The sequence below is a fragment of the Girardinichthys multiradiatus genome, chromosome 12, assembly GCF_021462225.1.
Source record: "Girardinichthys multiradiatus isolate DD_20200921_A chromosome 12, DD_fGirMul_XY1, whole genome shotgun sequence".
Taxonomy (NCBI): Eukaryota; Metazoa; Chordata; class Actinopteri; order Cyprinodontiformes; family Goodeidae; genus Girardinichthys; species Girardinichthys multiradiatus.
This window is the reverse complement of record NC_061805.1, coordinates 31,291,398-31,315,484: the sequence shown is the minus strand read 5'-3', so window position 1 is coordinate 31,315,484 and position 24,087 is coordinate 31,291,398. Positions and strand designations below refer to the sequence as shown.

General features: G+C 39.2%; 2 protein-coding genes across 2 annotated transcripts in view; both read right to left on the bottom strand.

The window, feature by feature from the left end:
* Window positions 1–1,394: 1,394 nt before the first annotated feature.
* Window positions 1,395–6,324, bottom strand: mat2ab (methionine adenosyltransferase II, alpha b). Its single transcript, XM_047382357.1, has 9 exons — window positions 6,085–6,324; window positions 5,449–5,526; window positions 5,142–5,264; window positions 4,943–5,055; window positions 4,706–4,849; window positions 4,343–4,561; window positions 4,079–4,261; window positions 3,832–3,965; window positions 1,395–3,177 (listed from the first exon to the last, which is right to left on the bottom strand). The coding sequence occupies exons 1-9, from the start codon at window positions 6,176–6,178 to the stop codon at window positions 3,075–3,077; spliced, it is 1,191 nt and encodes a 396-aa protein (XP_047238313.1). The 5' UTR covers window positions 6,179–6,324; the 3' UTR covers window positions 1,395–3,074.
* A 4,906-nt stretch (window positions 6,325–11,230) lies between these two features.
* inpp5jb (inositol polyphosphate-5-phosphatase Jb) overlaps window positions 11,231–24,087 on the bottom strand; it is a 32,886-nt gene continuing 20,029 nt past the window's right edge. The window contains exons 6-13 of the mRNA XM_047381965.1: window positions 22,979–23,154; window positions 20,046–20,157; window positions 17,861–17,970; window positions 17,458–17,659; window positions 15,764–15,901; window positions 15,548–15,631; window positions 15,362–15,466; window positions 11,231–15,273 (exon numbers count right to left, since the gene is read on the bottom strand). Coding sequence (XP_047237921.1) covers window positions 14,968–15,273; window positions 15,362–15,466; window positions 15,548–15,631; window positions 15,764–15,901; window positions 17,458–17,659; window positions 17,861–17,970; window positions 20,046–20,157; window positions 22,979–23,154 — 1,233 coding nt within the window. The 3' untranslated portion in view covers window positions 11,231–14,967. The remainder of the gene's footprint in view (window positions 15,274–15,361; window positions 15,467–15,547; window positions 15,632–15,763; window positions 15,902–17,457; window positions 17,660–17,860; window positions 17,971–20,045; window positions 20,158–22,978; window positions 23,155–24,087) is intronic.

Here is a 24,087-nt window from a genome sequence, read left to right as displayed (position 1 = left end):
AGGCCGCTATCGAAGCATCCTGGGCCTCCATAAGACCTCAGCAGTCCCACAGGCTGATTGCCTCCATGCCACGCCGCATTGAAGCAGTCATTTCTGCAAAAGGATTCCCGACCAAGTATTGAGTGCATAACTGTACATGATTATTTGAAGGTTGACGTTTTTTGTATTAAAAACACTTTTCTTTTATTGGTCGGATGAAATATGCTAATTTTGTGAGATAGGAATTTTGGGTTTTCATGAGCTGTATGCCAAAATCATCCGTATTAAGACAATAAAAGACCTGAAATATTTCAGTTAGTGTGCAATGAATCTAAAATATATGAATGTTAAATTTTCATCATGACATTATGGAAAATAATTAACTTTATCACAATATGCTAATATTTTGAGAAGGACCTGTAGAAACTATTCATCCCCTGGCAGGTTTAGTGTTAAAATGATTTTCTTTCAACCAAAAGGTTTGTTTCCTAAAGGAGCGGAACATCCTTTAAATGTATAAGGTGAATCAGTTTCAAATAGTTTTATTAGAAAATGTTGGGCCATTCTGAATAATAGATTGAAACTTTGTAGGCACTTCAGAAATCACAGCTGATCAGCTTCTTCCACTGGTATGTTAATTATCTTCAGTGAGGAGATTTCAGTCTTAAAAGACAGAGGGTCTCATTGCCATAACCCAAATCATCTTTAGCTCACTCCATAGATCCAAACCAAGCCTCTGGCTGAGCCACTCCAAAATATTAGCTTCCAGTATAAAAAAAAAAAAAACGTGAAATTTAAAGACCACTACAATGCAGTATTTGTCAGGGGTATGAATAATTTGTGACATTACTGCACATTTTTGTCTTTGAGAGTTTACATATTTTAATGTCAGTGTGTGCATGTGGTCTTATTCTCCAAATAATTAAATTTCTTAGACTTAAAACTTTCTTGAGTGTTATTTAGTTGAAAATAGATTCAAAGGTCATGTTTTTTTGATTGTGTAAAAGGTAAAAACATGTTACATTGCCAAATATTTTTAACGGCTAATCCATCTTCACACAGCGAGAAAGTTCCTTTCTTAAAAATCCTAAAATTATACAAATCTCTACTACAGGAGATGTGTCTAAAGCAATATCCCATTTCCTTCAGACAACCTTCTAAAAATCTTCACTTCACATGGAAAATAAGCCATGCTTATGTACCATGACGCAAGTGTACATACTGCATTTGGCAATCCACCCCCCCCCCCCATACTAGTAGTTGATTTTTGGTTGGTGGGTAAGATCCACCCACCCACATTTTATGCACTTGCACAGATAATATTGAAATCCGCATTTGATCGGAGAAAACAATTTCAATTAAATCATACGAGTCCTACACAAAACATACAATAAAAATACACAAGACAAGAGCTATTAAGATGAGTAGCTTTTTTTTATTACAGATCATCAGGAAACTACCCAATTGGGACATGGTGGACATTGCAGTATGAGCTACTTGTTTCTCTGGAAGTTGAATGCAAGTTGGTGAGGAGGGAAAAAGCAAATGAGACTGAAAAAAAAAAAAAAAAAAAGGCACTCTTATGCTTACTGTATCCAATCGACTAACCACCAAGTGGCAAAAGGGAACAAAACTACAAACTATCCAGATCATGGGATGGCGATGTAAACAAGGCTGGTTTCTCTGTACCACACCAGCCAAATGTTGCCATCACATTAATGATGGAAAAGAGCCAAATAAAAAAAAAGCACCTGGTAGTTTAACAGGACTTCAAGGCCAACCCACCTAAAAAGATCCCCAATTCAGAAATAAAAACGTAAAATAGTCATTTACAGTTGCCAGTGAAGCTTCGAGGCCGACCAAAGCTTTTCTGTACAACACTCTGGGGCCTCAAGCCAAACACTGAAATGATCAAGTCAAAAATGATTCACAATTCAGTAAATCAAAATGTGTTTAAAGCTGCCTTCTGAAACATCAGCTTCTCTGTATCTACGCCAAGTTTCAGAGAACAAATAAATTATAGTGTTGAGGTTTTTATTTCCTAGCCAATAAGACTCTGCAGCAAAGGCCACGCGCCTTTAAGCTAAGGATGGAAAACAGGTTTCTCTGTAGCTACACCTGCCATCAATAAACTCAAGGAGCACAAGAATAGTTACTTTCAGACCATAAAAACTCATGGGATACATAAAAAAAAAAAAAGTTAAAATTGATTTTCACTGTAGGAAAACAAGCAAATTTTCCCCAATACCCATCAAGTATATCCAACCCCTGTGCAGACCAAAGCAGTGACATAGCAGCTTCTGACTTTTCTGTATTACGTCAGAAAACAGCAACGGTCTGCAGGGGGAGTTTCAGGCCTTATGCTCCTTTGAGCTTGTATGATTGGGAGTTGGCTTTCTCCATAGCCTGCAATGCATAGCATTTTTAGTAAGGAGTAACAACCCTTTAATTTTAATTGTGCTATTCCAGCCACAAGGTGAACAAAGCCAACAAAAATCATGAGGTCAAGGAATAACATTCCAAAACTGAAGAGAAGGAATGTGGAAGAAGTTGAACTGAAAAGGGGATTGTGTCAGACAAAGGCTCTCCAACTGTTAAATTAGGCATCTGAATGGACCAGAAGTTTAGATGTCACGCAGACTCCTTACATTCAGTAGCACCAGAAAGTTAAGGGTAGCGCATATTGCCAGATATGCTACTGTAGTGACACCACACTGAAGACTTACAATAGAGACAAGACTGGAATGCCAATGGAGAACGAGTGAATGCAGCTATTCTGCTACCATCACAACAAGAAGCAGGGGAACCTCGATAGAAAAACATGAAGCTCATTTATACATGAGTTCATGGAACTCATCCTACACTTTAAAAACATCAAGTTTCTGAGGCATTCCTCCTAGAACCCTGCACAACTGTGCAACCACCAGAAAACTAACAAGATAAAAATGGAAGAGAAGCAGGGAGTCATGTGTCATTCATGTGAGCACGGGTAAGAGAAAGAAGAGCGAGAAAAGAGAAGTGCATTTCACCCCTGGAACCTTGGAGGCTTCTCTGTAGTATACACCAACAAGCCTGGGGGGAAAAGCTTAACAGGTTTAGTATTTGAGTTTTTTGGGCACCTCCCATGGGAAGGAGTCTCGGCCAAAGTGGCCATAGGCTGCAGTCTTCTGATAAATCGGTTTCTTCAGATCCAGCTCCCTGGAATACATAATCAAGATATTTAGCACCAGTCATCCTCAACCTAATACAAACACACTGATTCTCAAACAGGAATACAACTCAAAGATGCCAGTGTCGAGCCTCAAGACCTATGGCGAAGAAACTGGCCGATATTTAATTTAGCTGAAAATGTGGCTCTTCAAACACTTACCCTTTTAACCAGCTAGAAGCTGCAGCTTGCAGATAAACCACACTTGTCCACTTCACAAAAACACATTTTTCTATCCATTTGTGCAATATCAAAGACTACACAAATGGAAATAGAAATAAAGCACCAACACTGTCCCTTGCTTACAATCTAATGTTTGCTTGTCATACATGTGATTCTATAAAGAGCAGGACAAGAGTAATATTCAAGGTGATGAGCCTTTTAACGTCCAATCCGTGAATTAAAATCCCCCCCAAAACATTGTCATGACAAAACAATTATTTTAAACTTCTGTAGATACTCTTAATAGATTTTTCCTGATTCCATTATAGCAATTAGATTATATGATGTACCACTGAAGCAGTCTTTTTAAAATCAAGGCTATAACAGTCCATACCTATATTTTAAATAGAACCAGGTAAGAATCCAGAACCATGAACGTCCAAGGATACACTTATTCATGAAGCATCAGAGGCTGACATTACCTGACAATGACTCCAGGACGGAGGTCAAAGTTCTTCTTCACAATGTCAAGCAGTTCCCTCTCACTCTTCTTGGAGGTTCCGTAATGGAAGATGGAAATGGAGAGGGGATGGGCAACGCCAATGGCATAGGACACCTAACACATGTGTTATAACAAGCATAGAAAACTCCAACACAAAACTCCAGGTGGGAACCTCTGGGAACCCCTCACTCTAGAGAGAACCAGCGAACTTTGGCAACACAACATACCTGCACCAGCACTCTTCGGCACAGTTCAGCCTTTACCAGGGACTTGGCCACCCAACGTGCAGCATAGGCAGCAGAGCGGTCCACCTTTGTGTAATCCTTTCCAGAGAACGCACCACCACCATGGGCTCCCCAGCCGCCATAGGTGTCCACGATGATTTTACGTCCAGTGAGGCCAGCATCTCCCTGTAGAGCACAACGAAGGTTTTCCAGTTAGTAACTTACTGAATTTACAGTTAAAGCAACCCACAAAATGTGATTATTTACCTGAGGCCCTCCAATGACGAAGCGCCCACTGGGCTGCAGGTGGTAAATGGTGTCATCATCCAGGTAGACAGAAGGAACAACAGTCTTAATAACCTTCTCTTTCAGTGCATCCCTCATCTCCTCCAGGCAGATTTCTTCATCATGTTGGACAGAAATGACAATGGTGTGCACTCGCACAGGGAGCATGGCACCACGATCTTGGCGGTACTGCACAGTAACCTGCAAGAAAGAACACAAATGAGCCAAATAAAGCCACCAAAACCCAACAGCTATGACCGATTCAAATATGAGATGGGGCAGCCTTTTGAGTCTCTCACATTTTAGATGTGCATAATTGATAGGCACAAGATATACGAGCTCTACCTGTGTTTTTGAGTCTGGCCGCAGCCATGGAAGAGTGCCATTGTGCCGCAGTTCAGCCAGCTTAGCATTCAGCTTGTGGGCAAGAATAACTGTGAGAGGCATGCACTCATCAGTCTCATCAGTTGCGTAACCAAACATCAAACCCTATTGTCAAAAAAAAAAACAGCAAAACCAGTCATGAGTATTAAAAATTTAATACTCAGGAAAAACCAAACATGTAACACACCCACTACCAACCTGGTCCCCAGCCCCAACATCCTCCTCACTTCGATCAATGTGAACACCTTGAGCAATGTCAGGAGACTGTTGCTCTAGAGCCACGAGAACATTGCAGGTCTTGTAGTCAAAGCCTGTACAAAATCAGTTGCAGATGAAGACCCAACAAATATGAACAGCAGAATGTAGCACAAAAATTAAACATGACAAGATGCTGCACCTTTGGATGAGTCATCATATCCGATTTGATGGATGGTGTCTCTCACAACTTTCTGATAATCCACCACAGCACGCGATGTCACTTCACCTGCCAACAGGATCATCCCCGTCTTGGCAACAGTTTCTGCATCAAGCAAGATAGTCAAATGAAATACATTTGAAAAATATAAATACATTTTTGTACTTTTATTTGAGCCAATAAAATTACAACTACTGTTTATTCAGTTTAACAAGTAGAAAGGGGCTTTGTTTTCTGCAAAGACCTGTCACATCAGTCATCAGAATGAGGGAAATTAATCATGTCTTACCACATGCAATTTTGGCATCAGGGTCCTGCTTGAGATGGGCATCCAGGATTGCATCACTGATCTGATCACAGATTTTGTCTGGGAAAAAAAAAAATGACAATCTGCATCATAGAGCAAACTTAAATGATTAGGAAAGCGAAGTGGCCACAACGTTGTCCAGCTAGTGTTCAGCCAGGGAGAGAAAGGACAAGGTGTATCGTTACAGACGCCATTACAACAGCTGCACATGTGGTGGAGGAGACAGCGCGGGCAACTAGACAGAGACCGGAAAGAAACCTTTATATAAGCTACTCATGGCGCTAAGCTCAACATTGACCACTGAATTCAAATGATACTCCCACAACCTCTGTCCAGTCAAGCCCGGAGTGTGGAAGCAATCTCAGGAGGACTCAGCATTTTATAGGGGAGCTAGCAAGCTAACATTAGCGTCAAACAACGCGTGCGCTGAACACTGGCCCGCGACAGCCGCGAGGCAGAAAATTATTGCCTTAAATATTTTACTAATTTTCATATATGAGAAATACACGAAATTAGTCTTAACATGTTGACTTAACGGAAGAATGGCTACAGCGTTGAAATAATGTTGTAAAGCTGCTTGATATGTGAAGCAAAAAAGGCCGGTGTATCGAGTCTTACCGGGGTGTCCTTCTCCCACCGACTCTGAGGTGAACAAGAAGCAGTCCTCCTCGATAAGGGAGTTGTGGAAACCGTTAATTTCTCCGTTCATCATGGCTGCGACTGTTTTTACAAATAAATATAAATATTACGCTGAAATCAAGCTAACTCTGTTTCGCTCTAAATAAAACTGCCTCCTTTTCTCTGTGGTCGCAGGGTACACTATTCCCTCTATAGTTGATCCTCAAACCTGAGCCTCATGGCGCAGAGCTCCACTCTTTATGAAGTCAGACGTCGTGACGTCAGAAGAGGCGGACCGAATCGCTGAGCCTATCAGCAAGCAGCACCGTACTGTCAGCAGGAATGGTGTGTTGAGTCCAAAACCGACAATAATCACGTGCTTGCGCAACACTACAGTTAAACCGAGAGCGCAGTTAGCTGCTTTAGCCGGGTTATTACCTAATGTTTCTTTACACTAGTATGCGAGTATTTATATCACAATAATTCCTTTATAAAATAGGGAAGTATACTAAATCAGTTAAGATCCGTTTTATTGCCGTTTGACATCAGTTTGTATGGGTCTGAAATTCTGCCGCCAAAAAAAAGATGACATTCAAAACAGGGTGATATTTGTTAGCAAAACTCCCCGTGGCTTTGGATTTACAGACATCATTTGTGTTTCTCCTTCAGTAATCTTGGTAATCAATTCAAATTTTATACAATTTCAAAATGAACCTTAGATATTTGGTCACCCCTCCCTTATTTGAAGAAAGATTTATACTTAAGTGTCATTTCAGGTTTATATATTAGAATAGATACAATACCTGAATAAAATGCAAACCAATCATGTATGCGAGTAGGTTCTTTACATGTAAAAATCAAAACTGGTAGAACCCCTCTTTTGTCTGTTATTGACCATAAAATATTTTGTGTTCTCATGTTGGATTCTGTATAATGTGGGGTATTAGATGTATTTCCAACTACTGTTTTCTGACTCATCACTCTCTGCTATACTCTAATAGACTATAAAATGGCCATCCGTACATGCTCCCCTGCATGTTCGTATTGTATGCCATTCTGGGTAAAATTAAATCTTCTCATGGAAACAAGGATATCACACATAACACATTTTGAGGAACAACTTAAACAGCAAAGAAAGCTTTTCAGTTTGTTGAACAAGATGCTGGAATGGTCATTAATCTGAACTTCCTCAGAAAACGTGCATCCCAGAATATATTTAAAGCCCTTGTGAGAACACTCATTTTTATGTTATTTACTATGAAGTTTTTCGACAGTATTTTTTTGGTTGCTACATGCTATCTTGGTCAGGTATCCTTTGCAAAAACAGAATCAGAATCAACTTTATTGGCAAGTTCGTATATACAAACAAGGAATTTGACTCCGGTACACTTTGCTCTTTGGTTTTGTTTTTGTATTACAGAATATACATATTTACAATGTACAATATACACACATATAATAAAAAGGTGCATTTGCAACATCTGTATGCTGTTGTTTTGTAATCTATTGAATGTTCAACAGAGAAACAGCCTGGGGGAAGAAACTGTCTCTGTGGCGGCTGGTTTTAGTAAACAGTGCTCTGTAGCGGCGGCCTGAAGGTAAAACTCTAAACAGTTTATGTGCAGGGTGTGTGGGGTCTGCAGAGATTTTAGCAGCTCTTTTCCTGACCCTAGACCTGTATAAGTCCTGGATGGAGGGAAGGTCAGCTCTGATTATTCTCTCTGCAGTCCTGATTATTCGTTGCAGTCTGAGATATAATAGGACAAGTACATATGTACTTGTACTACATATAAGAAATAAGTGAGTGAATGAATGAATGAATGAGAAAGTTGCGTTTTTTGTGTAAAAATCCTACCAAGAGCTATAGAAAGATAAAAGGTTAAACTCAAATCAAATAAATACTAGAAATAATTAGAATTTTGTAAATTGAACTGACACATAACAGCTGCACTATTTAAAACTGGACATGAGTTCAAACTTAATGCTGAATTTACACACATCTGGCAGTTTTCTTAGAGTTAAAATTATCAGTATTTCTTCAAAATTTCCCTCCTTATACAGGAAATACAGTCTGAGCAGAATGTTTTACCAAACTTTATTATTAACACATTAAGCAGCTCTGTACATCATCCAGACTTTAGATTTGCAAAAAAGTGGAGAAGTAAACATTTACATATAAATCTCATTTGTTTTTAAATGTCAAGAAATTCTTTAATTCTTTTTTAAAATGGCTACAGATGTATTAATAGATTGGAATGAGGTAAGTTGGTCAAATCATTAGACAAAAGTTAAAATATTATTGCATTTACAATAATATTGCATTTACCTTAATTTCCACTCATTAGAAACCAAAATTATTGAGTCACACAAATAAAAAGCCTAATTAAAGTTTTACATATTTTATTTGCAGATAATTGAATAAATATATAAACACATAGTTAATTGCACATTTTATTCAAAGTTTTGTAGTATTTGGCATGTTTCATCACTGCAATAAATTTACCACACAGGAAAGACTACATTTCCCTGAAACCAGTTAAACACTTTGGTATAACCCAGTCCTTCCCTAATTGATCCAATAAGATGCACTTGTATCACAGGAACATCAGGGCATGTCTCTGACAGAGCCAGATTAACCTGGCCAGTGGTCACATTTGACGTTGCTTCAGAGGGAAAACTGGCTATAGGGAAAACATTACATGCAGGGAAGACTATCTGAAAATAATGTGATTATATTATGCCTAAAAAGCTCAGATGATCCTCTTCTGCTTTAGGCCTTCCTATGTAATTTGATGTTTGTGAACATGTTGCTCCACAGCAGCCCAGAGATGGGTTTAGTTAATGCATTTACCGTGTTTACTTTGGTCATATCCCCAAAACAACACCTGTAGAACACCAGCATTTTATGTATGAAACATTATTGTTTCTATACTAAAATAATTAAGAAATATTTGTATTTTCCCCTTTAACAAAGGTTAAGATTAGTTTAATATTTCATATTATCCTAACATGACAACCTCAGTTTTACTGACAGCTTTTATCATTTGACCCAGTTTTATGGTTTGAATTGGTGTCACCAGATCATGCAGGTCAATCACTGAGCGGTTTTGCATCAGTAGGGCAGAGTCAGCATGACTCTGCTCTGTGAACACCTGTTTCAGTGGCGCATGATGCAAGATGTACCGGATGTTGCCCTCAGCAGGATTGCTTATTGGGATTTTTCTCACATATTTACTCAGACGGCCTAAAATAGCAGGTCAATAACAGAATGACTTGTCAGAGAAAGAGAGTAGATAAATAACAGAACCAATGCCTCCTCTTATATAAGCAGTAACCCTGATAAATCTAGTTCTTTAACATTTTGATAAAAAGATGTTGCTTTACAGACTTTTCCTGACAAATGAAAACTTGACAAACCTGTTTTTGATCAAAAGTTTTTTAAAGCCAACATTACAAAGGGTTTAACATTCTCTGCATGTGACTAATGGTATTGCCTTTTATTATGGCTCCTATTTATTTAGCAAAATGCATGTTCATGCTGAGTCTGTTTTTCGTTTCATTTGTTTTTTTTCTTTACAGACACACCTTTTAAGTTTATAGAAATATGGTTGCTCAAGAAAACTGAAAAGCATTACTTTACAAATAAAAAAAATGAAGTGCCTTCTAGAACTATTGATACCTCTTGACCTTTTTCTCCTTTGGTAACAGTATAACCACAAACTTTAGTGTATTCTATTGGGATTGTGATACATCAACACAAATTATCCCATAATTAAAAAGTGGAAAGAAGAGGATAAAGCGTCTCACAAAAGTAAGTACACCCCTTACATTTCTGTAAATATTTTATTATTTCTTTACATGGGACTACAAACCTGCACACTTTGACACATTGTATACTCAATACAATACAGGTTTTGTAACAGTGTAAAGTTGCTGTCCCTCCAATTTATCTCAACACATAGCCATTAATGTCTTAACTGCTGATGACAAAAGTGAGTACAACACCAAATGAAAATGCCCAAGTTGTGCCCAATTAGCCACATTTTCATTTAGGTGTGTACTTACTTTTGTTGCCAGCAGTTTAGACATTAATGGCTGTGTGTTGAGTTATTTTGAGGGGACAGCAAATTTATACTGTTATACAGGCTGTACACTGACTGCTTTACATCAGACTGTCATATCTTTGGTATTGTCCAATAAAAAGGTGTAAGATATTTACAAAAATGTGAAGGGTGTACTCACTTTTTTTGAAATACTGTACATGATTTTCCAATGTTGTCCTTTTTTAAAAAGAAATCTGAAAACTGTAGCATGCATTTGTTTTCAGGCGCCCTAGGTCAATACATAATAGAATAACCTTTGACTAGAACATTTTTCCTATTCTTTGGAAAATAGCTTAAACTCCGTCAAATTTGATGGATAGTGTCTGTAAACATAATATTCAAGTCAGATTCCCAATTAGATTTAAGTCTGGACTTGACTGGGCTTTTCCAACACATAATTATTCTTTAAACTAAATCATTCATACAGCCTGTCTAACTGTATGTTAAGGGGAATTGTCCTGCTGGAAGGTAAACCTCCTTCCCAGCCTCAATCAGGCTTTCTCTCAGGATTGTCCTGTATTCCGCTCCATTTCCCCATCAAGTCTGAGCAGTTCTGTCAACAGATTCGTCAACCTGAGTGTGGGTCTCTGCGGTTCCTTCATTTATGGTCTTCTTGACTCTGATTAATGCTCTACTTGCCCATCCTGTCAGTTTATAGCAAGATGGCAAAATATTGGTAGGGTTGCAGTTGCGCCATACTTTTTCCATTTTTGGATAATAGATGATCGATGAACAATGATCTGTGAGGTGTTCAAAGGTTTGGATATTTTTTTGTAGCTTAACCCTGCTTAAAACTTCTCAACAGCTTTATTTATTTTTATCTATTTACCTAATATGTGATCTCTGAAGACAAATTCGTTGCAGTGGGTTTCGTTGAGGGGGGTCAGAGTAAAGGGGGGTAAATACAAATACATGCCAATCAGAGTGTAGCCATATCCTACTGCTTCACAATTTAAGCACTAATATGTGTTGGTCTCTCACATAAAATCCCAATAAAATACAAGGTTTGCAAAAGTATAGGAAAGCAATAAAGACACACAGCACAATTTAAAAGATCATACTTTATTCCTTTGGATAATGTTGTACTAGATTTGAGGTTGGAGGAAAAAGCAAAAAACCCAGAAAGAACCTTCTAAATGCTTTGATCCCAGAACTTAACAGAGATAAAACATCTTCTTAGATCAACAATCCAAGTTTTAAAAATGTTCGGCCATTTCAATCACAATTATTAAAGCACACGAAGACTAAACCATCAACACTTATGACAGCAGAGTCTTAATTTACTAAGATGGAGACAGAATAAATTATCTCTATAGGAAAAAGAAAATAATTATCTCTGATATAATTTGAACATTTGCCCTGAAATAAAGCTTTGTCACTGGCCAGCAGAATTTAGGCTCATTTAAAAGTTACATAAGAAAATAAATACATAATTTAGGTAAAATAATCTTCATGGTGTAGATTGTCTCTTATTTATATATATTTATATATATGTATGATTTTTCTCCACATACTTCATATTTTCTATATTTTTACCTACACAATTACAAAACAGAAACATTCAGCAGACATTTCACAATAGTCACTAGTCAGGAATGCAGTACTGAATGTATCTAAATGATCTAAACCTGGACAATCATTTTCATGTCAAACAAACATCCAGGATGTTGTTTTTTTCTTAAATCTGTTTCAAATTTCAAGGCAATACATGAAAATATTAATTTAATCAGTATAACTACCCCTTATATCTTGAACTAACATTTAATATTGAAGTCAAAAATTCATACTGTCCTCACCACATTTTCTAAGAATTTTCACAGTCACAAATATGACAAAAAGGAGTTTAAAAACAGCACTTTACGGCACAAAAACAACAGTACCGGAATGTACAGTATGTCCCGCCACCCAATGCAAGCACAGACCCAGTCCCATTCACTGCCCCTGCAAGTCACACACACAAACAAACAAACACACACACACACCATCCAAAACATACACGCGCACTTCCAGAAAAACACATACACAAACAGCTAACTATAGACATACACACATAAGTCACAGCCACGACACGGTCCTACTCTAACAGCCCCAAATTTACGAGTCTATAACGGTGCATCAGAGATCACACGGTAACTATTAAACACCATTACTGAGACTATTGTTGTTGTCATCCTATTAATGAGATCAATAGGGAAAAGATCTGTCCAGAAAAAAAGTCTAAAAATGTAAAAAAAAAAAAAGGGGTAATTGTTTTAAAAAATGTATAATTCTGTAAGGAAAGTTTATCTATTTAGTCTATTATACTTCCACTGTGGTGTTAAACAACAGTGGAGCAGGTCAGCTTTATGTGATGGGACTAAAAAGTGCAATAAGAATCTCTCTAGCAGATCAATCCCATACATTTTCTACCCACATTTATAATTTTCTAAATTAAACTTCAAGGTGTGAGTACAAACATAATTTAAATATTTTAAATTTTAATATGCACATACAATCAAAAATTTTGATTTTGTCTTTGTTTAATCACAAATAAATCAGACAGTAAAAGTTGCAATAGCGGTTCCACTGGAAAATTATTCTTTTATGTCTTACCTTTACATAAGTACCAACAGTTTGCAGTTAAAATGTATAACTGTGGAGCTATTCTTGATTTATTTCAGTTATGTAATTCCAGATAGAAATTGCTCTAAAACCCTTAGGGCTTAACAGGTTAAAAATGTTTTTTAAACGACTGAAAAAACAAGTCAATGAGGCTCAGGAGGGTGTTTGTGTGCGTAGAAACAAGTCATGCTGGGTCAGCTCAGGTATTGCTGCAGTTGTGACCTCTCTAGTCCAGGCCCAGTCAGTAGTTATTCAGCCGGTTCTGGCGGGACAGCTATGCTGTAACAGCCGACATCACTGTCCACACCTACAGCATCCTGGTGTCTATTACATGGCGGTCTATTTAAAGATGCTCATGCTCACTTCTACTCTTTAGACTAGCATGTGTTGTGAATCTGAGAGCTTCCTGAATCCCTGCCTCAGACCCACTTTGGTTCTGGCTTTTATTGCACCCAGGAAGAATACATTTCTTTTAAATGGATGCTTTGAAGTGCTCCCTACATAATATGTGATGTTGTAATGTATACTGAAGCAGGGGATTGTCCACAAGGCAGGCCAAGTTATACAGCTTTAGGTGTTTGCAGAAACTACTAATGTGAAAGTAATAGGCTGCAAAGAGTTTGCACAGCGCCTCGCAAAAGTATGAATACGCCTTTGACTGTTCCATATTTTGTTACAACCACAACAGCAATGTGTTTTACTGGGATTTTACATGATAGACAAATACATGATTGTGAGCTGGAGGGGAAACAATACCCTCAGAAGTTTACTAGCAAATGACGATGAACAAAGAGCATCATAAAGACCAAGCAAAACAGCAGACAGGTTAGAGACAAGGTTGTGGAGAGGTTTAGCTCATTAAATAGAACACTGTTTAAACCATCATCCACAAGTGGAAAACCTGTATGCCAAAACAGCATTAATAAGGACAGCATTAATCAGAGAAGCAGCCAAGAGGGCCATGGCAACTGTGGAGGAGCTATACAGATCCACAGTTCAGGTAGGATAATCTGTTGACAGGAAAACTATTAGTCACAGACTCCACATCTCAGGCCCTAGTTAAAAAGTAAAAAGAATGAAGTTGTGAAAAGGATGGTATGGACAGACTTTCAATGCTTCTTTTATGTAAAGTGCTGAAGTTGATGTTCCACTACACCTTCTGACGTCCTGTACTGCTGGCTTTATTTCTGAAAGCTCTCAGCTGTGGGATATTATCATCTCCACTGGAGATTTATCAATGGCCAGAGGGAGCTCAGAGGTGGCTCACTTTTGCAGGTTTAAGTCATAAGAGATACAATGAAAGGGTTTATTTTAGTTCAAATGAAATTCATGTGTTGGAATGGCCTAATCCAAATCCAGACCCAAATCAAAATGAGAATCTATGCCTAGACTTGAACAACAACTGGCTGAGCTGTATATGTTTTGCAAAGAATTGGCAAAGTATTCAGTCTCTAGATGAGCAAAGCATCATACTCTTGAAGATGTGTAAAGAAAATGCGTTCAGCAATGGTAATAAAAACTGTATTTGTAAAATAATGTAAAAACATTGCATCATTTTACTTCTGCTCCACAAGGAAGCACTACTTTGTGGTGATCAATCACACAGAATCCCAGAAAAACACAAACAATTTTGCTGCTGTAATGTGACAAAACGTGTACAAGTTCAAGAAGTACAAATACTTTTGTAAGGCACTATAGACAATTTGGATTCACTTCTATTAGGCCAAATTGTTCCATAATAGATAAATGTCTATTTATCTTCTCATTTGTCCCGCTCCATGTTGCTTATTTGCAGTATTCTCACACAAATTCTTGGTACATCAAATATTGTAAAAAGTGATGATGTACTGTATTACTTTATAACTGTGAATCTGAGTAAATCTAAATGCAGGTTGTCAGCTCCCTGAACTGTCCACACCTGAGAACAGACAAAGGTAGAGAAAACACTGGACAGAGTGAAAGGTATACAAAACAATTAAAAACATTACAATTGCAAAGCTTAATACAATAACTCAAGGCCAAGTAAAACCATCCGGACCAACCAGATGACTATTCCTGAAAAGGATGGCATTATGACTTGTATATTTCAGCACAGAAAATATACAGAGCAGTGAATGTAAGAAATAAAGACACAACAGTTGGTTATGTAACCTGTAAAAACAGCAGGGATTTTGTTGCATCACATTCCTGAATCCTCTGCGTTTTTTTCTGTTGCCCCAGGACCAGACGTCTGACTGCTGCTGCCCTCTGCTGGGCATCGCACAGATTTGCTCCCTGCAGCGGCGCAGTCAGTGACGCTGAGCTCCCTTATCTTGGGCTCTGCGGGGCTCCCGGAGCGGCTGCCGCTCCGGTGGTTGTGGTGTTTGCTCTTATGTGGACTCTGGCTGCGGGACCTCATCTTCATGACAACAGTGCTGTCGTCTTCTGAGCTGAAGTCAGAGCTGTCTGAAGAACTACTGTCATGGTCTACAGTGGGCAGCTGGATCTGAGGATAAATGAAAAAGTGTTGAAAAAGCTGTAAAATGCCATGAAGATTATTGCACCAGAAGAAAAAAGTGATGCGTTATGATTACCTGAAATGGCTCTGTTACACCCACAATGGTGCCCATGTTGTTGCTATAGTAACCCAAGATAAAGTCCCCTGAGCATTTGGGTAATTCCTCCTCTGTAAAGGTTACCTGGAAAACAGACATTCAGACATTTATCAAATGCGTCAGAAACATTAACTGCAATGAGAATCCAGATAGCATCTAGAATACCTCATGTTCCTGGCGGTGAAAATCTGACTCCTCCTGCTTGGCCCACACGTATCCCACATAATCTTTATGGTGCTTGAAACCCACCTGTTGGTGCAATAGCAACGTCATAACAGGCAATTATTTCACTCAAAGTGGTAATGCCTGAAATTATGTCTACAGCTTGTCCTCAAGGATTCTTCAAATCCTTTCCGGGGAGGAAGCAGAAGGACGGGTTACCTTGTACAATCCAATCCAGTCCCACGAGCTGCGTGAGTAGTTGGGTGCCAGTTTGAATATCACCTTCGCATCTTCAATACTGTTCCACTCATCCTCCACTATGAGAGTGACCAGAGCAATGTCCACCCTGTATGGGAACTGAAAAGATTTAACAGAAGTCATTTGATCTTTAAGAGCTGAGGTTATGGACCCCACTGTGGGTCCTGAAAACACTGAGTGGGGTGTGTGAGATCATGGTCTCCACATATAAAAATAGGGGGGGTAAAATATCAAAAAGTGAATGCTAAAATTATATGCCTTAATTATTATAAGAGACACTACAGCAGTGGACAAAAGGTAGGAGACTGAGAGAAATGTTTACCACTAAGTCAGTTTGTTAAACCATCTCCTGAGATGTTTCCACAGCACGTAGAAGTTCAATAATAAGCATTTGATATCTTTCAAATGTATGTAGTAATACATCAAGAGACAATATTTAGTGTTGCCCTTTCTTTTTCCAAGACTTCTGCAACTCACCCTGGAATACTGGATATCAGCATCTGGCGAAATCCTAACTGATGGTGACCAACACCTGCTTTATCAGTGCTCAGAGTTTGTCACAGTTTGTTATTGTTTTGTACTCCACTCACGTTTTAAGGATAGCTATGGGTTTTTGATGGGATAAACATCTGGGAAGTGCCCTGTATGGCCACAGTACCAAAATCTTAATGTTTTGTTCCTTGAGCCAGTTTGTCATCACTTCTGCATCACAACAGAAAGCAAGAAAGCACCGAGGACACATGTTTTAATAGCATTCAATATCATAATCACTATATTCAACTTTAATATTCCAGCGCCATTTTGTTCCATCATGCAGTGACTTGTGTGTAATCTTAGTAATGGCCCCACGTGTCCGTGGGGCCATTTTGACACAAAGCTGTGACAATGGCGCCTGATTCCTTGGAGGTAACCACAGTTTAGAAAAGAGGAATGATTTCGAGCACTACACAATTTTAAAGAAACTATTCTGGTCTTCTAAATCAATCATAATAAGAGAGTGACATCAGATGCCCTCTCCTCGTGACACGTTCCCTGGAGCTAAGGATAAGAAATGAAGCCAGCAGGTCATTCTGTGCCTGGGCTGAAAACACAGTGCAAATAATAAAATTCAATGCACCCAGTGCAATGGACTCAATGCAAACAACAACCATAAAAACTGAAGCAGTAAATTTTGTGAAAAAAAGATTCCCGTCAGTCTAAAAACCTTTGACCTGGACTGTAGTTGCAAATTTATAAAGGTAGGATAAAAGCTGCTAAATCTGTTTGTGTTGTCATTATTCCCATGTTTAATTGGCAAATTAGCAGCGTTTGTATACTTTAATTAGTGTTAGATAGGTCACAAGTCTCTGCTGCTGTTGTTTTTTCTGTAGCAGATCTTTTAAAACTTGGGAACCTAGTTTTACCTAAGGATTATAAACCTTCAATCAAAATGAACATATAAGTTAACAAAATGTTAAGGACTCATGCTTTGTTTAGTCTTGTGTACATACTGTTTTGATATTTTCTTATTTGAGTGGAGACTTTTTTTTACAATGGGTCAAGTTCAGATGATCTTCGTATATAAGTATGTTATTAGAACTGCTATTTAAATGTTCCAAATATCCTAATCATTCATGGCTTACAGCATCTTTATAATGTCCCCCAGTGTGTCCCACCTGCAGGGTAAAGATGGACGACACCGGTTTGTGGTCGCTGACTGTGTACTCCATCTGGCTTCGGTAGCAGTGCTGCGTCACTTTGATCCCGCTGGTCAGGCCAGAAATCGAACCACGTTTCCCCACGCTCTGAGCAGCCGGGGCTGTGGCCCTCAGCCGCCACAAGATCCGGTCAGTCCAAGCTGGCTTACGCTTCTTCCCACTAAGATGATTGTGAGACAAAAGATGGAACCAGACAAATAAAGAAACAGCATTTTAAAACAAAGCATGTGGGAAAAAAATGCATTTCCACAATCCCTTCAGGCTAGTGAGGACCTTTCAGAGAGCAGTGTGTTTCTTTGCTTAGCTCTGTGATCTCTGATCAGTTATCTAGAAACTGAAATAGCAGCCCTGCATCACCAACCTTGTATCGTATGTGTTTGTTCCAACATCAAACTTGTAGGTAGGAGGAAATTTCAGCGGCCCCTCGTGGAATCCCTCCAACACTGTCTCACTGTCTTTGGCCATGTTTAGCTGCAGAAAATTACAACAAATAAACAGCATGCCGTTTCACAAATTAATAACTGCTTATATAAGAGTGGTTCTCTTTACTGTCCTCTAGTGGCTGAATAAAGGAATTGAAAATGAAATATATACATATGTATACACACACACACACACACAAGCATTATGAGGATATGATCAACTTTAGTTCAGGAGTCATCTAGAAAACTGAATTATAATTGTAGAATTTATAAATATTCGCCGTTGTCCAGGAATGTAACTCAGAGAAACCACATGTTTTATGCAGTGCTTTAAAAAAAACAATTAGCAAAAACATTAAATGAAACCTTTTTAATAAGAATATAATATCAAGTCAGTTAAACTTGTGTAATAATGATCTGCTCACTTAAGTAGTGGGGGCTGCACTAAAGGGGCAAAAACGAGTCAACCCTAACAACAGGAACGTTTTGCAGGTGGATGCCAAAGACATTTCTTCTCAGATTTTTAAAAATAATTTCAGTAGTTTTGTATTTCACCTGGATCAGTGTCACTACAAGTAGCCTGAGGCAACAACTGGACCCTACAGAGATTGTGCAGGCAGTCTAACTCTACCAGGATGGCACATCAGGATCACATCAATATGTGCCATTGCCTGAAGGTTAGGTGTGTCTCGCAGCACAGTTTCAAGAGCATGGAGGAGATTCTAGGAAACAGGCAGTTACTCTAGGAGAGCTGTACAGGGCCATCAGAGGTCCTTAATCCATCAGCAGGACCAGTATCTGCTCCTTTGTGCAAGAAGGAACAGGATGAGTACTGCCAGAGTCCTACAAAGTGACCTCCCTCGGGCCACTGGTGTGAAAATCTCTGACCAAACCATTAGAATCAGATTTTACGAGGGTGGCCTGTGGGTCTGATGTCCTCTAGTAGGCACTGTGCTAACTGCCCAGCACCATGGAGCTCGACTGGGATTTGCCAGAGAACACCAGAATTGTCAGGTTTTGTACTGGCATCCTGTTCATTTCACAGATGAGAGCAGGTTCACTCTGAGATCATGTGACAGATGTGAAGGTGTCTGAAGAAGCTGTGGGGAGCGTTATGCTGCCTGCAACATTGTTCAGGATGATCAGTTTGGTGGTGGGTCAGTGTTGGTCTGGTGAGGTATATCCATGGAGGGATGCACAGACCTGTACAGGACAAATGATGGCAGCTTGTCTCCCGCTGGGTATCGAGATGACACCCTTAGACCCATTGTTAGACCCTTAGCTGGTGAAGTACGTCCTGGGTTCCACCTGATGCATGATGATCCCCAGCTTCTTGTTGCAAAATGCAGACAGTTCCTGAAGGATGAAGGCATTGATACCATTGACTGGCCTCCAAACACCCCTGACCTAAACCCAATAGAACATCTCTGGAACATCATGTTTAGGTCCATCCAACGGCACCAAGTTGCACCTCAGGCTTTAGGGAGCTTAGTGATGCCCTGGTCAGGATCTGGGAGGAGATACCTCTGGACACCATCTATCATCTCATAAGGAGCATTCCCCAGCGTTATCAGGTATGTTTACAAGCACATGGGAGCTACTGAGCACCACTTTGAGTTGCTGTAATGACATTTCAGCAAGTTGGACTAGCCTGCTGCATCAGTTTTCAGTCTACATTCCTCTGTGACTTCAGATGAATCCCTCTGTGGGTTGATTATTTTTATTTTCACTAAATGATGTGGTAACGGAACAGAGCAGGAACGGAGGATGTGGAATTCTTTCGCTTCCCTCTACGAACAACTGTAGCAACTTCGCAGGCAAGTTTCATGATTTTTAAATTTCAATCTCTCTGATTATGGTTAGAATAAGTGCGTAAATAAAAATGAAAATAACAACACGCACACACACACACACACACACATATATGTATATATGTACATATATATATCTATATCTATATATAGATATAGATATATATACCCATTCCATATCAGTATGGATATCCAGCAGGATATTTTTTCCAACTGAGATCTGATGTGTTTTCAAAGTCTTCCTTTAATTCTTTTTGAGCATTATAGTTTTACAGTCATCTAATAAAATAAACAAACTCCTCTTTTTTTTTACCTGATCCTTCTCCCACAACATGGGGAACTTGTGGTTGTCAATGGCTGATTTTACAACTTGCATTTCGAGGTCTTCAATACGGAAATTAAGATCCCCAAACCAAAACACAAGACTGAAAATACAGAAAAGACTTGATGAGAATTGATCATTTAATAAAACTGAAGCAATATAAAGGGTCATGGATGTTGGCAGCAAACACACAGATGTATCTCAATAATTATAATAAGTATAATAATAAATTATTTTAATTCAGTCACTTAATTCAAAATGTGAAATTTGTTTATAGATCAATACAAAACAGAGTGATATATATCTGTTTATTTTGACGCAAGTCCAAATTTCAGTTTCTCAGAAAATTTGTATATTAAATACAGAAAATAAAATATAAGTTAAAGTTCTAATGTGGCTCTTTAAAGATAAATTGCATTATCTGGATATATTGATCAAATTAAAACACATAATTCTTTGAGAAATTCAGATCATTTAGATAATGAATTAAGGAGAACAGTCTGGAAACTTATTTTTATACTAAATATCTATCTTTGTTTACATTCTGGTGCATCTCAGTAAATTAGAATATCACCAAAAAAAGAATTTATATGAGGCAATTCAATTAAAACTCATATTGTATATAGATTCACTACAGAGAGAGTGGCATATTTCATTGTTAATTTCTGTTTATTTTGATGAGCTCACAGCTAATAAAAATCCCAAATGTGATTTCTCTGAAAATTAGATTACCCAAGAAAAGTGTAACGTTATGACCTACAGGTGTTGGACAATAAAACTGAGACACCTGTCATTTTAGTATGGGAGGTTTCATGGCTAAATTGGACCAGCCTGGTAGCCAGTCTTCATTGATTGCACATTGCACCAGTAAGAGCAGAGTGTGAAGGTTCAATTAGCAGGGTAAGAGCACAGTTTTGCCCAAAATATTGAAATGCACACAACATTATGGGTGACATACCAGAGTTCAAAAGAGGGCAAATTGTTGGTGCACGTCTTGCTGGTGCATCTGTGACCAAGACAGCAAGTCTTTGTGATGTATCAAGAGCTACGGTATCCAGGGTAATGTCAGCATACCACCAAGAAGGACGAACCACATCCAACAGGATTAACTGTGGACGCAAGAGGAAGCTGTCTGAAAGGGATGTTCGGGTGCTAACCCGGATTGTATCCAAAAAACATAAAACCACGGCTGCCCAAATCACGGCAGAATTAAATGTGCACCTCAACTCTCCTGTTTCCACCAGAACTGTCCGTCAGGAGCTCCACAGGGTCAATATACACGGCCGGGCTGCTATAGCCAAACCTTTGGTCACTCATGCCAATGCCAAACGTTGGTTTCAATGGTGCAAGGAGCGCAAATCTTGGGCTGTGGACAATGTGAAACATGTATTGTTCTCTGATGAGTCCACCTTTACTGTTTTCCCCACATCCGGGAGAGTTACGGTGTGGAGAAGCCCCAAAGAAGTGTACCACCCAGACTGTTGCATGCCCAGAGTGAATCATGGGGGTGGATCAGTGATGGTTTGGGCTGCCATATCATGGCATTCCCTTGGCCCAATACTTGTGCTAGATGGGCGTGTCACTGCCAAGGACTACCGAACCATTCTTGAGGACCATGTGCATCCAATGGTTCAAACATTGTATCCTGAAGGCGGTGCCGTGTATCAGGATGACAATGCACCAATACACACAGCAAGACTGGTGAAAGATTGATTTGATGAACATGAAAGTGAAGTTGAACATCTCCCATGGCCTGCAGTCACCAGATCTAAATATTATTGAGCCACTTTGGGGTGTTTTAGAGGAGCGAGTCAGGAAACGTTTTCCTCCACCAGTATCACGTAGTGACCTGGACACTATCCTGCAAGAAGAATGGCTTAAAATCCCTCTGACCACTGTGCAGGACTTGTATATGTCATTCCCAAGATGAATTGACCGCAAAAGGAGGCCCTACACCATACTAATACATTATTGTGGAATAAAACCAGGTGTTTCAGTTTCATTGTCCAACCCCTGTACACAACCATGGGAAGTCAGCTGACTTCACGGTTCACATTCAAGAGTTCGTAAGGTGTGCCAAACAGCAGTATCCAAATTAACAGAAATAAATGGCTGAAATATGAGTATAATAAATCGAAATAACATTTGTTTCTTTTTAAACAATTGATTAAATGATTAACCCCCAGTCGGTCGTGACAGACGGCCGCTCACACTGAGCCTGGTTCTGCTGGAGGTTTCTTCCTGTTAAAAGGGAGTTTTTCCTCTCCACTGTCGCTACATGCATGCTCAGTATGAGGGATTGCTGCAAAGTCAATGCCAGTGACTGCCCACTGTCTCTACATGCTCATCCAGGAGTAGTGAATGCTGCAAGTCACTGACTGGATGCAAGCTGCTGGGTTTCCCTAGATAGAAAAACTTTTTATCCAATTTGAATAAATAACTAACTCTGACTGCACTGTTCAATGGTTACGTTTCATTGGAATGTATGAACCTGACTGTTGTGAAGTGCCTTGAGGCAACATGTGTTGTGAATCGGTGCTATATAAATAAAACTGAATTGAAAATTGAAAATTAAATCACAGGGAAGTCAAAGGTGTGCAAACATCTACCTACAGTTGAACATCAATCCTGCATTTTGCTTTATTGCTCCCTTACATTTTTAAATGGTACTGCTGTAAGAAAAGTAAAATGATCAATAGTACAAATCTCCCTAGTAACATGCTGCATTTCCTGTGATTTCTTCACAATAAAAGACAACTTCTATGCCCACAGGCAACATTTACAGCCTCATACTGGACCTTCTTTTATTAATAAAAGAAAATCCTGGTATTATTAGAACTTCAGCAGTGAGTCATTGGCTCATTCACCATTTTGATGTATTGTGTGGTAACTAAAAAACATAAATCTTTTACTATGCTACTTACTCGTGATCCAGAACCCCAGTGGCCGCCTGGCCCTCAAACTGCTGCTGCTGCAAGATGCTCTCAAAGTCCTCCATACGCTCCTCGTGGTTTTCCATGTGAGCGGGTAGGTGGCAGTTAAGGAAGCAGATGCTGTGGCCAAACACAGTCATTCGGGCACTAACACCGCCTTTGTTCCCCTGCAGCAAGAACAAAGCGGAAGTTTTTTAATTTGACTCAATTGAAGGCTTTTAAAAGTCAAACCAGCAGTCAACATGGAATAGGAAAAATGAATGCATTCACCAGTTTTTACATTTACTTGGATAAAACTGTAACAGCTGAATATATGTATGATTATTAACAGTAATTATAATGAAAAACTCCAAGAACAGTAGGTAGCTAGGTGTGTGTTGATTGTATTTAGCGGTATGTTCTACAGCAAAACAGAAAGTGCCCTCATTAAAGAGTAGACTGCATCAATATTTAATGCAGAGAGTCAAGTGCACACCGGGGGGGACAAGATGAGTCAGTAGATTCTCAGCTACTGCTCCTCTGACTCAGTAAAACAATGTTCCAGTGGAGAATCTGCCTATCTTGGCAAATTCAGCAAGAAACTAATTTAAAAGTTCATGATAAAATCAATGATACTCAAGCTGTGGTAAAAGTACCCCTGGTGGGACTTGGGTTGATTTTAGTGGTACACTGAAGATATTTTGCACATTGATCTCTGCTTTAAACAGAAATTACTCAAAAGAGAATTGCTTTGGGGAATTTTGGGGAACTCCTAGTGTGATCTCAAGCAAATAACCAGCAGTAAATGCTGGAGGGGGGTAATTTTCAGAAGTTGGAACATGGGATCTGGAAATATTCCAGTTGCAACATGGAAAACCGCTAGGCCACTGTTTAGTAGACTGACTGCAGCGGGAAAGAAACTGTTCTGGTGGCATGAAGTCCTGGTCCTGATGGACCAGAGTCTTTTGCCAGAGGGGAGACTGAAACAGACTGTGCCTAGGATGAGAGGGGTCAGCTGCAATCCTCACTGCTCTTTGGGCCTGGAGAACAGTTCCTGAAGAGAAGGAAGGTTGCAGCCAACCTCTCTCTCGACTGAGTGGGTGATCAACTGGTGATCCAGG

What these genes read in the sequence shown, in the direction of transcription:
- mat2ab (XM_047382357.1), bottom strand. Translation starts at nt 6,178, where the DNA reads ATGATGAACGGAGAAATTAACGGTTTCCACAACTCCCTTATCGAGGAG. An exon ending in TGATGCCAAAATTGCATGTG is followed by an intron (nt 5,265 to 5,448) that starts GTAAGACATGAT and finishes TGCTTGATGCAG; the next exon opens with AAACTGTTGCCAAGACGGGG. An exon ending in ATATGATGACTCATCCAAAG is followed by an intron (nt 5,056 to 5,141) that starts GTGCAGCATCTT and finishes GATTTTGTACAG; the next exon opens with GCTTTGACTACAAGACCTGC.